We start from the raw sequence: 15,830 nt of genomic DNA on the forward strand, positions 1-15,830 counted from the left end.
TACCATACACACTGTTATGAGAGTGATCAGGTAAGGTGAGCTATTAGCAGCAGGAGAGAAAAAAAACCTTTTGTAGTGATAATCAAGGTGGGCCATTTCCAGCAGTTGACAAGAACTTGTGAGGAACAGTAGGGGGTAAAAATAAACATGGGGAAATAGTTTTACTTTGTGTAATGACACATCCACTCCCAGTCTTTATTCAAGCCTAATTTAATGGTGTCCAGTTTGCAAATTAATTCCAATTCAGCAGTCTCTCGTTGGAGTCTGTTTTTGAAGTTTTTTTGTTGAAGAATTGCAACTTTTAGGTCTGTAATCGAGTGACCAGAGAGATTTGAAGTGTTCTCCGACTGGTTTTTGAATGCTATAATTCTTGACGTCTGATTTGTGTCCATTTATTCTTTTACTTAGAGACTGTCCACTTTGGCCAATGTATATGGCAGAGGGGCATTGCTGGCACATGATGGCATATATCTCATTGGCAGATGTGCAGGTGAATGAGCTTCTGATAGGGCCTAATCACATCTGATAGTGTGGCTGATGTGATTAGGCCCTATGATGGTGTCCCCTGAATAGATATGTGGACACAGTTGGCAACAGGCTTTGTTGCAAGGATAGGTTCCTGGGTTAGTGTTTTTGTTGTGTGGTGTGTGGTTACTGGTGAGTATTTGCTTCAGGTTGGGGGGCTGGCTGTAAGCAAGGACTGCCCTGTCTCCCAAGATCTGTGAGAGTGATTGGTCATCCTTCAGGATAGGTTGTAGATCCTTGATGATGCATGGGAGAGGTTTTAGTTGGGGGCTGAAGGTGATGGCTAGTGGCGTTCTGTTATTTTCTTTGTTGGGCCTGTCCTGTAGTAGGTAACTTCTGGGTAGTCTTCTGGCTCTGTCAATCTGTTTCTTCACTTCAGCAGGTGGGTATTATAGTTGTAAGTATGCTTGATAGAGATCTTGTAGGTGTTTGTCTCTGTCTGAGGGGTTGGAGCAAATGTTGTATCATAGAGCTTAGCTGTAGACAATGGATCGTGTGGTGTGGTCTGGATGAAAGCTGGAGGCATGTAGGTAAGTGTAGCGGTCAGTAGGCTTCTGGTATAGGGTGGTGTTTATGTGACCATCATTTATTAGCACTGTAGTGTCCAGGAAGTGGATCTCTTGTGTGGACTGGTCCAGGCTGAGGTTGATGGTGGGATGGAAATTGTTGAAATCGTGTACATTGGCCAAACCGGACAGTCTCTACATAAAAGAATAAATGGACACAAATCAGACATCAAGAATTATAGCATTCAAAAACCAGTCAGAGAACACTTCAATCTCTCTGGTCACTCGATTACAGACCTAAAAGTCGCAATATTGGTAACAGCCACTGTTTTATGTTCTCTGTGTATATAAAATCTCCCTACTGTATTTTCCACTGGGTGCATCAGATGAAGTGAGCTGTAGCTCACGAAAGCTTATGCTCAAATAAATTTGTTAGTCTCTAAGGTGCCACAAGTACTCCTTTTCTTTTTGCATTGTTGCAGTGTAACGAGGTGGTTTTGCTTTAAGATTTGTTTTACTGAAGTAGGAAGAGTGTCATGTTGAGTGATAGACTCCATTCTGAGCAATCAAGTCTTCCACAGATATTCTACACAACATGTCATCATCCTCTTTGAAGTGATGCCTTTCCTAGATTAGCTGCTTTCTCAGATGTTTCCATTTTGTGAAGTTTCTTATCTTAATGGTGTGTTTTTCGCAAGCAAACAACACAACTGAGTGTAGAAGTGGAGGATGTACTAGCTCTGGCAGCTATGGAAGCAGGTGAACATGATGCTGTCTGATCAGATTCAGAGTCTGTTTTCTTTCCTGGGTTCAGTACAACTCTGACATGTGCCAAATTTAACTTGCTTATGTATGTCTGAAAGCAACCTCTATGATAGAGTATTGGTGACACATCAGCTAAAATAGGGAATTAATCCAGTAGGTGCCAATACCATTCATCTCTCCTGCCACTACTGCCAGCATCACAGAATTCTGTCTAGCACTGGCAGCTTTTGACAGTTCTGAATTCTTTTGATTTTTCTTGACAAATAGCACATTTCTAAAAGTTTGTGGAAAGCCTTTGTTTATTAAAAAGAAAAGGAGGACTTGTGGCACCTTAGAGACTAACCAATTTATTTGAGCATAAGCTTTCGTGAGGTACAGCTCACTTCATCGGATGCATACTGTGGAAAGTTTAGAAGATCTTATTATATACACACAAAGCATGAAAATATACCTCCTCCTACCCCACTCTCCTGCTGGTAATAGCTTATCTAAAGTGATCACTCTCCTTACATTGTGTATGATAATCAAGGTGGGCCATTTCCAGCACAAATCCAGGGTTTAACAAGAACGTCTGGGGGTTGGGGGGGGTAAGAAAAAAAACAAGGGGAAATAGGCTACCTTGCATAATGACTAAGCCGCTCCCAGTCTCTATTCAAGCCTAAGCTAATTGTATCCAATTTGAAAATGAATTCCAATTCAGCAGTTTCTCGCTGGAGTCTGGATTTGAAGTTTTTTTGTTGTAAAATAGCGACTTTCATGTCTGTAATCGCGTGACCAGAGAGATTGAAGTGTTCTCCGACTGGTTTATGAACTTGATTATCATACACATTGTAAGGAGAGTGATCACTTTAGATAAGCTATAACCAGCAGGAGAGTGGGGTGGGAGGAGGTATTTTTTCATGCTTTCAGTGTATATAATAAGATCTTCTAAACTTTCCACAGTATGCATCCGATGAAGTGAGCTGTAGCTCACGAAAGCTTATGCTCAAATAAATTGGTTAGTCTCTAAGATGCCACAAGTACTCCTTTTTCTTTTTGCGAATACAGACTAACACGGCTGTTACTCTGAAACCTTTGTTTATTAAGGAGCTTGTATCCTCCATGCCTTCACATACTGTAAGCTCCCTGTAGAGGTAAAATTTCCAAAGTGTATTCTTAGCAATACCACCCCCACTAACATAATTTTTTCATTTTTTACAAATATTCAGATTTGTGCTATGTTACATATAAACTAGATCTATATGTTAATATCAAAATTGCCATTTTTTGCTGATTGAAACGCACTTTGATTGCAACCCAGTATGAAGAGGTGTATTGTCATCTCTAACACTAATGCCAGCCTGTGCTTAAGTGTCATTGAATGAAAAAAGCTAGTTTCTAGAATATTTCAAAGGATAGTACTGCACACGTAGACAATTACAAATGAAAAGCTTCTACTGGGCAGACCAAGATGCTACTTTGTCTGTACGAAAGCTTACAAATGGAGAAGCATTATGTTAGGAATTTACATACATTTCTATCTACCCACTTGGCAGGACAAATGATGGGCATGCAATCTACAGCTAATCATGCACCACCTTCTCTGTGAGATTGATCACGTCGCATATTTCAACTGAAAATATTGACAACTATTATAATCACTTCTGAGATACTTTGACAATTAAGAATCTGTGATGTGAAAATATTTGATGTTAGCTTACTGCAAAATGTTGATATTCGGCATTTTTGCCACATGCTGAGCAGCTTAATCCATTCTAAAAAAAATGCTTGTCCATGAAAAACCAATAAGATATGTTAATAGTTTGTTGTTTGGTGGCTTTGAGCAAGGAACCCCACATTAAGGTGTTGAAATTAACATAAACAGTAAAAGCTGTAGTTATAATCATGTTGCAATGTTGCAGGAACGATGCACAACGTGACACTTTTTCATTTGGGGTACCATTATTTCACCATGCCTACCAGCTTACGACACCATGTGACTGCTCCACATCATAATTCATCCAAACATACATAAAATAAGCTTTTAAATTATATATGACTTGGATGTTTGTATGGTGGGTACATTAAATTGCCAAACATGGCCCGTTTTGGAGAATTGCTCCATGCCTAAAATACTGTTTCCTATCCTTGATGACCTTGAATACCCCTTGCTGGGGGATCATGCAGGGAAATGTACAATGTTCGCTCTGCTGCCTCTGTATCTTACACAAGAGGGCCTACTGTGCCAAAAGTGAGGGGAAGGGTAACTGACTGTTATGTGGTTCCTTCTGCATTGGCTATTTTGGCATAAAGGGGCTACCAGACAACCATAGATTGGGCCTCATATAAGTTATTCCTGCATAAGGACTGAATGAAAGCAGAGAAAGGACTCCAGAACTGGGCCCTGACAATGCTGTGTAAATGCTGCCTTAGGAATTGCTACAGATGACTGTGATCAGCTCCCTAAAGGTGGCTCACTGGAAAGTGCCATCAGGTTGTGCTTTCCCTTTTCTTCTTCAAAGATCCTTTCAGCATCTGCCACAGACTGTCCTTCCTCTTCATCTTCTTCTCTGTCAGGGGCAGTGAGGATTCTTTTCTGCGGATTTCCCGCACCAGTCCATGAAAGACATCATCAATGTAGAAGCGCAGGGCAGCTGAGGTCTCAAAGAAGGAACAAGAATACTCTCTCGCCAAGCTCATGCCTTCTTCAGTCGAGACCTACCAAAAAAAAAAAAGGCCATTAACAACAACAGGTTAATAAAGTTTGAAGCCAGAAGGGAGCCTTAGATCATCTAGTCTGACCTGTGAATCACAGGAGTGTGACACCCTGGCACCCCTTATTCACCACTGTCATATAATTAGGATATGTTTTGCACAAAGTTTGCCTTGTGAGGTATCATTCTTAGAGTCTGGATCTGCTAGACATCAATATCTCATTGGATTGTGTGTGCTATCATTGAATGTGAAGTTATGAAGTTTGGCTAGGTATGTGTCACTGAAACCTGTTGAGAGGTTGAAAACACCCCAAAGCCGCCTTTCAGATACAACAGTAACAAGGCCAAACAAAGTTAATGGCTTATTGAGGAAATGCACACAAGCACAAGAATTGCCCCAGGAACTGTGTACAATAAAACCTCTTAGTGATAGCACTACACAAAGGGAACTGTTGGACCCAGGTCACAGCAAAAGAGCTTTCCAGCAAGTGGGAAGAAGACATAAAAGGTTGAAATAACATCATGATGGTACCTCACTCTCCCTACAACAACAAACCTGGAAACACCTGAGGATCGAAGACTGAACTGGGGGAAGTGATGGACCCAGGCTAGAGGGATTTCTAGCCTGTGTATGAAAACCTGGGAAACCCAAGCTGCAAAGCAAAGGCAGCTTGTGCCTTAAGAATCTGCCACCCTGTTTATCACTCAGGGTGAGAATTTGCTAATTCATATCCTATCCTAATATGTTAAGCTCAGTTTGTGGTTTTGTTTATTTACTAGGTAATCTGCTTTGATCTGTTTGCTATCACTCATAATAATTTAAAATCTATTTTTTTAATTAATACAATTATTTTATGATTTAATCCAAACCAGTGGTGACTAAGGTTTCTGGGAAAAATCTTAGTTTGGTTACCACAAGTGTGCATGGCCCTCTTCACATTGGGGGAGAGGTAGACCAGGTATTAAACCCATCTACCGGACAGATTTAGCCAGGGCAGGACGGTATTGCTCTGCGGTCCTAGGCTGGGAAGCTGCTGGTTAGAGAGCCTGCATGTGACTGCAGCTGGGTGTGGCCCTACCTGTGTAAATGCTGGTGAATGTGCAAGTTTGAAGGGCTTTGCAGCTTGTCACAGAAGCACCGTGTGAGAGGGAGCCCAGACTGGTGGGTCAGAGGGCTCAGTGGTACCCCAGTTCCAGGTGGTACCCCAGGGGAACCCATCACAAGGAGCTCCACCCTTAGGTGGATATGAACCACCAATCTTTTGGTTAATAGCCAAACATACTAACACATCATGTCACGGAGAGTAGAATGCATCAAAGACTGTCCACAAGCTGTCTGAATATAAGTATTCTATACGTTAATGGCCTCCATTACCACAGTATTTAAGCAACTCGCAAGAACCCTGAAAGGCAGGGAAATACTATTATCCTCATTTCACATGGGAAACAGAGGCACAGAGAGACTAAAGAATGTACGCGAGATCTGCAGAAGGGCAGGGATGTGGACCTAGGTCTCCTAAGCCCCAGACCATCATGCAAACCAGTGTTGAGTACTAAGCTGGAAGGGTAAACCTTCAGAATTGAATTCAAATTCAAGGCCAGGAGTCCCAGTTTTTATATTTATTTATATTTAGATATCAGGATTTATTCAAATATGTTTAAAATCATGATAATAAGATGAGGGCTGTGTGAGACCCCTATCAATATCTAACTAAATCCTAGGTTGTGAGAAATACCAATTTCCTTTGAGTACGTCAGGGCTAAGCCATCTTTTGTTCTTCAGCCCAATCACATTGAGCCAGTGTTTCTGTCACATTTATTAGAGATATAAGCCCTCGTGCTTCAGGGTGTAAGCAAACCACTTACCAGCTAGCGTTAGAAGGAGACTTTCTTTATGAATAGGTTATTTCATCATTTTCCTAACTTGGGCTTTTTGAACCTTCCTCTGAAGCATTTGGTGCTGATCACTATCAGAAACAGGACTCTGGACTAGATGGACCAATAGACCGATCTAGCCTGGAAACTAGTCTGTAGCTATCACATCCATGCATATACTTTTTTTGGAGAGTTGCAGATTTTCGTATTCATCCATAGAGTTTAAGGCCAGAAAGGGCCAACAGATCACCTAATCAGACCCCCGACATAAAACAGGCCATAAAATTTTACCCAGATACCCCTGTGTTCAGCCCAGTAATTTGAAACATTAGCAGGATTATACATTATTTTAATCTTAAAGTGATAACAGATATTGTAAAGGTAAGCAAGTCAGTTGTACGCTAACCTAAATGATACTCAATGACACCAAGAAAGAGTGTTACCACTTTAAGACTGCTATAATTGCCCACCTTCTGCAAAAGGAGGTGGTAGCAATATGCTCCTTGCTTTTCTCAGGGCAGCTGTGTAAGCAAAATGCATGATTCAGTATGTCTAATGGGCACCACTGAGAAACTGATTGTGTGAATAGAAGACTCTGATGGCCTATTTTGTACTTTTTAATCATTCTCTCATTGTGCCTTGTTCTTGTTGAAGGAGGAATTCACTTTTTTAAAGGCGCTGCAATTCTCTGAGCAAACCCGTAAATGGAGCTGTAATTTTATTGAAGATTTTATTTATTACATAAAATAATAATCTTTAAAACCCCTAAAACAGCTATGTTAAACGAAAGTTAAGGTTTCAAAGTCAAGTATTCAACCTTGGAAAATGCCTGGTCCATTTCCCCCACTCCTCTGTCCCTGCCCCCATCCTCCTGATAGTCTTTCTGTGCCCTCCTCCTCGCTTCCCTCATACTTCCTCCTGCCTGGGGTCCATTGAGAGCACAGGAGAGTCTCTTCTCTCAGTTCTGCTGCCTGACACCACAGAAGCTCCCACCAGACAAAAGGAACAATGGCAGGAAAAGACCTGCTCAGCTGGAGAATGGAGAATGCTTAGTAATCTCTGTGGGGGTGGTGCACGCTGAGTATAGTTAGCATGGAGCTCAGTAGGGGTGGGGCATATTCAGTAGAGACAGATCGTTTGGAGAATTTTGCTGGAGTTCTCTAATAAACTCAATGCAGCTAGTTTCACTGGTTTATGACTTGCACAAATTTGATTGGATTTTCAGAGAGATAGCAAAAGTCAGCTCTTTGAGTCCAGGGTGACCCTTGCTACCAGATTTCATGTCCCTGCTTCAAAGCATTGAGGTTAATAAAGTGTCATAACAAATGGTTATTTTTTTCAAAATTGGCAACATATGGCATTTCCCCCTTATTTCATACTCAGGCACTGCTGAACTGTTTTTACTGAAACTTTCCAAGTCTGAGGCAGACTCCCAACGTGGAAAACTTCAGCCCAGTTGGCAAAGTTAGAAGTAACTGAAAACAGGGTCTTCAAATGGAAAGTCTGAGCATAACTCTAGAATATCTATATTGTAAATTCATTTATAATTATCTGATTGCTGATGAAATTTTAAACTCCCAGCAATGTGCTGAGGAAAAATGCAAGATTTTTTTTCAAATAATAAATCAGTCATGGGATTAGATGGTTCTGAAGATTAGTAATGGGGTATAAAGCTCTGAATAAAGGCACTGGGGCTCAACATGACTGCAACGGTCAGTCCTCTGTGCATCTCATTTCAGGGGTACTGACTACATTGTGAGATCAAATCCAGCCCATGTCAGAACTAACCAAAGGTTTGTTAACATCTCACGGTTGCCTGGAGGCCCATATCATGGGATTAGGGGAATCCTAGAATGCAGATCTGGAATTTACTAGAGGCAGCCCTGATCTGTCGGGAAGGGAGAAAATTGCAGAATATGTTCCCTGGGAGATGGAGCTTGTGACTTCTCTAGGGAGGGTACACTGTTTGGTTGATGAACTTGTTATGATTTGCCAGAGAAAAATTCTGGTCATACGGGAGAAAGTATGAGTGAAGGCTTGCGCCGTAGCTGATGAAATTTACAGATTTATAGATTCCAAAGCCAGAAGGGACAACTGTGATCATCTAGTCTGACTTCCTGTACAATCCATCGACCTTTCCCAAATCCATTCCTAGAGCACATAAAACACATCCAATCTTAGTTTAAAAAATGGTCAGTAATGGAGAATTCACCATGATTCTTGCTTAATTGTTCCAATGGTTAATCACTCTCACTGTTAAAAACGTACACCTTATTTCCAGTTTGAATTTGTCTAGCTTCAACTTCCAGCCATTGGATCTTGATAATCTGAAAATTTCATTTTTCTGTGCTAGATTGAAGAGTCCATTATTAAATATTTGTTTCCCATGTAGGTACTTCTAGACTGTAATCAAGTTGCCCCTTATCTTTCTGTTTGTAAAGCTAAATAGATTGAGCTCTTTCAGTCTATCACGGTAAGGCAAGTTTTTTCATCCTTTATTCATTCTCGTGGCTTTTCTCTGAACCCTCTCCAATTTATCAACATCAATCTTAAATTGTGGACACTAGAACTGGACACTCCAGCAGCAGTCACACCAGTTCCAAATACAGAAGTAAAATAACCTCTCTGCTCCTACTTGAGATGCTCCTGTTCATGCATCCAAGGATTGCATTAGCCCTTTTGGCCACAGCATCACCCTAGGAGCTCATGTTCAGCTCATTATCCACCATGATTCTTAAATCTTTTCCAGAGTCACTGTTTCCCAGGCTAGAGTCCCCCATTGTGTAAGTATGGCCTATTTTCTTTGTTCCTAGATGTATCCATTTACAGTTAGCCGTATTAAAACACATATTGTTTTGCTTGAGTCCGGCTTACCAAGAAATCTAGGTCATTCTGTATTAGTGACCTGTCCTCCTCTTCATTATTTACTAGTCTCCCAACTTTTGTGTTATCTGCAAACTTCGTCAGCAATGATTTTATATTTTCTTCCAGGTTATTGATAAAAATGTTAACTAGCATAGGACCAAGAACAGATCTCTGTGGGATCCCACTAGAAACACACCTGCCTGATGATGAGTCCCCATTTACAATTACATATTGAAACCTATCAGTTAGACAGCTTGTAATCCATTCAGGTGTGCCAACTTAATTGTATATCATTCTAGGTTTTTTTTAATCAAAATGTCATGAGGTACCGAGACAAATGCCTGATAGAAATCTAAAGACATGTCTACATGGCAATTAGAAATCCGTGTCAGGCCCATGCCAGCTTACTCAGGCTCATGGGGCTCAGGCTAAGGATATGTGTAATTGGGTGTAGATGTTCGGGCTCAAGCTGGGACCATTCGACCTTTCAGGGTCCAAGAGCTGGGCTCCACTCCAAGCCCAAATGTCTCCACTGCAATTAAACAGCCTCTTAGCCCAAGCCCCGTGAGCCTGTGTCAGCTGGCATGGGCCAGCCGTGGGTTTATAATTGCAGTGTAGATATACCCCAATTATATTCCCTCCACTATTCTCTTTATCAACCAAACTTGTGATCGCCTAAAAAAAAAATCAAGTTAGTTTGACAGATCTATTTTCCATAAACCCACGTTGATTGGCATTAATTATATTATCCTCCTTTAATTCTTTATTAATCAAATCCCAAATCAGCCACTCTGGGATCAATGTCAGACAGACAGGCCTATAATTACCTGGGTTATCTTGTTCACTCTTTTAAAATAATGGCACACTGGAGCCTGGAGGAGTATGTGTGGGACAATGGATAGAAGGGAGGCATAGAGGGAGTTAAGGTGACGGGCTGTTGAAGGCTCCAGGGGCCTGATCCAAATTCTATTTGGGTGAAGTGTGTACACGTGTTTCTATTGATTTAAACTGGGATTGAATCAGGCCCTATGGCAGCAGCCACAGAGCTGGACTGGTCAGAGAACTTGAGCATCTGAAGATCAGGACTCAACTGAAGAGAGAGTTGGAGGGGTAACTGTAGAGGTTGGGGTCAGGGAGCTGAGCTTGCCACTGCCTCACCAGTCACATTAGCAAAGAATGTGGCCCATTTGGGGTGTATGGGTTGCAGGTTGGGGTCTATGCAGATGTGCGGTCTCCTAAAGTAAAGGGAGCTAAACTGAACTTGGGGAATGTTTGTGTAGCATGACCTCACAATGAAAGAAAATATTTACTGGCTCCAAACAGCATTTTACAACATTAAAATTCTGTTTGTGGCTTTTGCAAGCCTCCCTCGGAAAATTACAAGTGAGATTAAATGGATTGCTGACAGCATGTGGAGGCGGTGATGGATGAGCTGCCATGTTAATGACAGCCAGCTACATATTAAGGTCAAGTCCTGCACAACTGAAAGGACAGCATGAAACGCCAAGCTTGGGTGCAGATGGGGAGGCACTGGCAATCACCGGAGCGCATCAGATGAAGAACACCAAAACATTTGTACTTTGGGATGGAGGGATGAAGAATCAAAATGGATCAATTTTCTACGCATGCCCTTGGGTTGTCAATACGGAGAAAATCTCCTTCAGGATCAGTCTGTGCTGTGTTTAACCTTTTCATCTTTGTCAGAACAGCCGCAGCAGCATCTCAAAGGGTGTTTCATTCAGAGAGTCAGCATTAGCAAAATCAGCAAAATCAGCATGGCAAGGCTGGTGTTGGTCTCCATACTGGAAAGCAATGTCTCTCCCCTCACACACCTCACACCTACAGTGGTGGCGATCAGCACCCGCTGCCTGAGTCATTAGGAGCTCTGCCACGGAGAAATTGTATAGGCCACAGATGAAATGATAATAGTTACAAGGATTCTCCTAAACGTTTGTTACTTAGAGTTCCATCCAAGGTGACCTCATTAGCTTTTCAATGGTAAACACAGTGGCAACTACAGACTTAAAAGCTTCATTTAGACTCAGTTTTAGAGTGGTTGCTGCAGGACGTAATGGGCTTTGATGCCAAAACTAAGGAAGAAGGGAAGGCAAGTCGTTCAACTCTGTTCCAAAAGCCTTATCCAAAACCCATTGAATCCAATAGAAAAAATTCTATTGGCTTTGGATCAAGCTCTAAATGGTTGGTATTTTGACAGAAACAAATTATCCCCACTGTAAAATACTGGCTAGTGACAGTCAGAAGGAATTATTCAGCGCAGGACTTGCAGGTTTGGCTCTGAAGCTGCACTGCTCTTTTCTGAACTCCATTCTCCACTACGTCCAAGACAGTGATGAGTACATGGAGCTGGCTGCTGCTCCCTAATACCCAGCCACTCAGTGTTGTCAGAAGTTAGAGCAGCAGGTGGGTGGCTCTAACTTTTGCCACTGGCGTAAGCACTGCAGTTTAAACCAGAAGGGAATCAGGCCTAGTGGAGTTCAAGCTGACTCACCCCTTTATGCCCTGTAACCTGACCTCTCCTTTCCCTTATACAAAGGTTATGGCAATGACATAGTGTTATAGGAAGCTTTACACTGGCAGTGATATGTCCTGCCCAGGTGGAAGTCTCCAAGAGGAATCTCTGGTTGGTTTAAGAATCCAGCCTACTGTGTTCATTGGTTAAATGATATTGCTCACTACATGCTTGTATACCATTGTGATCATTGTGTATAAGATAGGTAAAACTAGACTGGAGAGGCAAATCGATCAAGCTTTCTTTTTTTTTTCTAAATACAAGCAGCACTGACATTATTTACCTACAAATTATTTATGTCCTGGAAGATTAAAAAAAATATTTTAACGCCCCCCCCCCCACCACCAGCATCATTCTCCAGCCATTTACATTTTTAACCATTTCATCATTGCCACTGAGCGCTGACAGCCCTCATTAAAATGGGAAAACCAAGATCAAAAGGAAATCAGTTCAAACTGGAAGACATGGCCTACTTTCTACCCCATCACTAAATGAGCAACATGGGGATAATTTGATCACATGGCACAAATGCAAGTGCAGAATTTCAAGACACTGACATTACTCTTAAAGCCATTTGGAAGTCTTCAGAGGTAATCAGCTGAGGAAACCTCACTCTCACTTCATTGCAAGCAATTCTGTGGGCTCAGTTTTGCTGACTTTCTAGATTACAAGGCGCGATGAGATAAAGGCTGCCACACAATTAATCATTATTGGGAGTGCGTTACAACTCATTCCATTGCTTGCTTTCCCCAGACTTACACAAAAGCTGATGTCACATAAGAAGACTGCCCCATTTGTTCCTTTTTTCTGAATGCGAAGTTTGCTGTTTGCATGCTTTAGGAGTATCAGTGATTAGAATGTGACCTTGTTCCAGTTGTATAAATATTGTGTAATAAATATTCAGGATCCGATTCTGATCTTATTTACACTGGTGTAAATCAAGAGTAATTCTGCTGAAGTCAGTAGGATTGCACTGGTAAGGCCTGATTTATATCACCCTACCACCTTTTTCACCCAGCTAGTCTGAAGGGCAGGTACAAAGCCCACACAGGCTTTACCAATGGCATAGGAGACCTGTATACCAGGAGTAGACACAGCTCTGAGCTATCTCTATAGGAACCCCCAGTGCAATGGAAATGTCAAGTCAGGCAGGAGGCATGATGGAGGTGGGCCAGGGAAGGAGACATATCAAGACCAGGAAGAGGTATGGTCAATGTGATATATGTCCAGCAATTCTGCGTCACCTGCAGGTGTGCAGGCTAGCACAGCTATGAATGCCATCCTGGTGTATGCCATGGGCTGCCCCAACCCCTGAATAATAAAGGGCTCAGAATGTTTCCACTGTGCCCCTATACCAGCCCAAGGATAAATGAGGCCCAGAAACACTGCAGCAGGAGGCTGAAAGAAATACACTTCCAAAAGAAGAAAGATGCAACAGAGAAATAACCATGACTTTCGAGGTGCAATCAGCCTCAAATTGCAGGGCTCACACAATTCTCTCATGCTCATCCCCACTGTGATCCTCTCCGCCGCTCAGACCTGCACTAGCCACTGTACAAAAGGAGTCCTCCCCTCCCAGCTATTTTAATTTGTGTTATGAGAAATCATTGTTTTAAATAAAGAGACATAGATGATTTTGAGTGACATGAAATACACAATGCTCCCAGACCTATCGTTAGAACTCGGCAATAATCACTACTCCTTCATTATCACATACAGCGATAAATAACTAAATTGGCCTGGTGTTTAATGTAAAGCCAGCTATGGAAATTACCTGCAGGTTTGGCTCTGAAGCTGTAGTTCACTTCTCTGAACTGCATTCCTGTGGCTTTATCTTGTCAACAGCAGAACTGATGGGTAAGGTTAAGGCAACATTATACCAGGATGTAATTCTGGAAAGATGGAGTTGGGACTTGACAAAATAGGATACTCAAAGCCATGCTATTTCACATCTTCCATGGGCAGCTCTGTTTCTAATATGAAGAGACTCTGAGGGCTGTTAAATCTTCAGTGTTAATCTTCAAGAAGAATGATTAAGGGTCAGTTGCTCAAAGCGTTTTCACGGATCTCACAATTTTCTAAATTATCGATAATCATTAAAGATGCACTGATTTCAAAGCCTAGCAGAATGTATTGTCAGGCAGAAGAGGGCAGACAAAATAAGACATTTATTTATAGATACTTATTAGAAGTAGGATCTCTCTATTTGTATGAAAATAACTTCAAAGATTAATTTGTTTTTTAGTACTTAAACCCAAGGAATTTATTCAAATTTTCTTCTAAGCAACAACAAAGTTTTGTTAATTTTTATCATCTGCTGCCAACAGATGGTTACAAAAAGATTAGCATGTAAAACGAAGGCTGTGAATGTTGCTTATTTAGCCACGATCAGGAAAAATAGAAAACAACAAAAAAGCAAACCCAAGAAAACCCTCAAAGGTCCACTGAGCCAAATTCTGATTCCTGCTAAGGCAGCTTTGCACTGCTTTGGTGGCACAAAGGAACTTTAAAGCCAGTTTAACCAATCCCTTTTATTCTTACCTATCTAAACTTTCAAATCCATAATCATAATTATAATTATTTATGTATTTCGTATTTGTATTGCAGGACAATGGCCCTGATTGTGCTAGGCAATGTGCATACCTTTGTAAAGATATGATCTAACCCAAACAAATCTCTCCCTAATTAATATTATGTTATCACTACTGGGAAGACAGGACTAATACGATAGATACTTAAAGAGGAAGAGGGTAATGTATGCATGGAGAACCAGATTGCAGAGGAGGAAGGGGAGTAACAGGAACCATGTGTGTGTGTGTGGGGGGGGGGGAGATCTTTAGATGTAATGGAAAATTTGTTTGACTTACATGCCACAAGTCCAGAACTAAAATAATTTCTAGTGCTGGAGCAAGTTCTTTGAGGCCCATATTCAATAAAATACATAAGCACATGTGTTGCTTTAAGCATATGAATAGTCCTATTGATTTCCCTGGGACTACTCAAATGCTTAAAGTTGTATACATGCTTAAGTACCTTGCTGAATTAGGGCATTAAACATTAGACTGGACAGGTCATGATAAAGTCTGTTCAAAATGCAACAAACAGCATTGTGTGTCACTGACATTGCCTGCTGCTTCATCCACTGCATGAAGTGTGGTGCATATATACCATTCTTTATAGTATTCATAGCTAAGAGCCATCGAAGGCTTGCTGCCAAACAAACAGAGAATATGTTGCTATGCCTTAGCAATGAAAGGGAAAGCACTACAAAACTCTCCCTTTCCCTTCCCACCTTCTCCACATGCTGATCATTTGTTGGGATTCTATCTATTCTGCTGAAGTGGGTATTCTATACAGGGGAGACAGGGAGAGAATTTACAATGGATTTATATAGAACCGGAGTGCAATGGAATAGCCTTTTTTCAGAAATAGTTTGCTAGAGTAAGAAAGCATTGCAAATGTATGAGGTATCAAACTGCCATTATGCACAGGGTACAGAACACATGTTCCATCCTTCAATTTATTACTTGAGCTGCTTTTCAAACAGAGAATTATTTGCTACAAGTGATGCGGGAGGGTAATTGAGGGAGTAAGCTGTGGGTTGGTTTTTCTTCTGGAATGTGTAATTTAATTTTGAGGTTTTATAAATCTCTGAGTTTATTGGGAGGGTTAGTCAGAACCTCTCATTAAGTAGAACACTTGAGTGGTATCTTCATTAAACTAATACCATTGATCTTCCCCAATGATGGTACCAGTTAAGGCAAAATGTCACACTTCGGCAGGATAAGAATTGACATAAGAAGATTAATGGGAGTTTCACTAGTGTCTTCCCTTTTTATTTCCTTTCCTGCAGGCTCGGAAAAGAAAAGACTAGAAAAGGCAAGGAAAGGATCTTTTCTTAGAATCATAGAATCATAGAATATCAGGGTTGGAAGGGACCTCAGGAGGTCATCTAGTCCAACCCCCTGCTCAAAGCAGGACCAATCGCCAATTAAGTCATCCCAGCCAGGGCTTTGTCAAGCCTGACCTCCAAAACTTCTAAGGAAGGAGATTCCACCACCTCCCTAGGTA

At 41.4% G+C, this 15,830-nt stretch overlaps 1 protein-coding gene across 2 annotated transcripts in view; it reads right to left on the reverse strand.

The window, feature by feature from the left end:
* Positions 1-977: 977 nt before the first annotated feature.
* RIT2 (Ras like without CAAX 2) overlaps positions 978-15,830 on the reverse strand; it is a 273,033-nt gene continuing 258,180 nt past the window's right edge. The window contains exons 5-6 of one of the 2 annotated variants that reach the window (XM_084627652.1): positions 4,254-4,493; positions 978-1,226 (exon numbers count right to left, since the gene is read on the reverse strand). In XM_084627652.1, coding sequence (XP_084483778.1) covers positions 4,266-4,493 — 228 coding nt within the window. In that variant the 3' untranslated portion in view covers positions 978-1,226; positions 4,254-4,265. Of the gene's footprint in view, positions 1,227-4,169; positions 4,494-15,830 lie in introns of those variants that run through there. The other variant, XM_084627651.1, reaches the window with a different exon arrangement.

This window comes from Lepidochelys olivacea, assembly GCF_965140295.1.
Source record: "Lepidochelys olivacea isolate rLepOli2 genome assembly, chromosome: 5".
NCBI classification, from domain to species: Eukaryota; Metazoa; Chordata; order Testudines; family Cheloniidae; genus Lepidochelys; species Lepidochelys olivacea.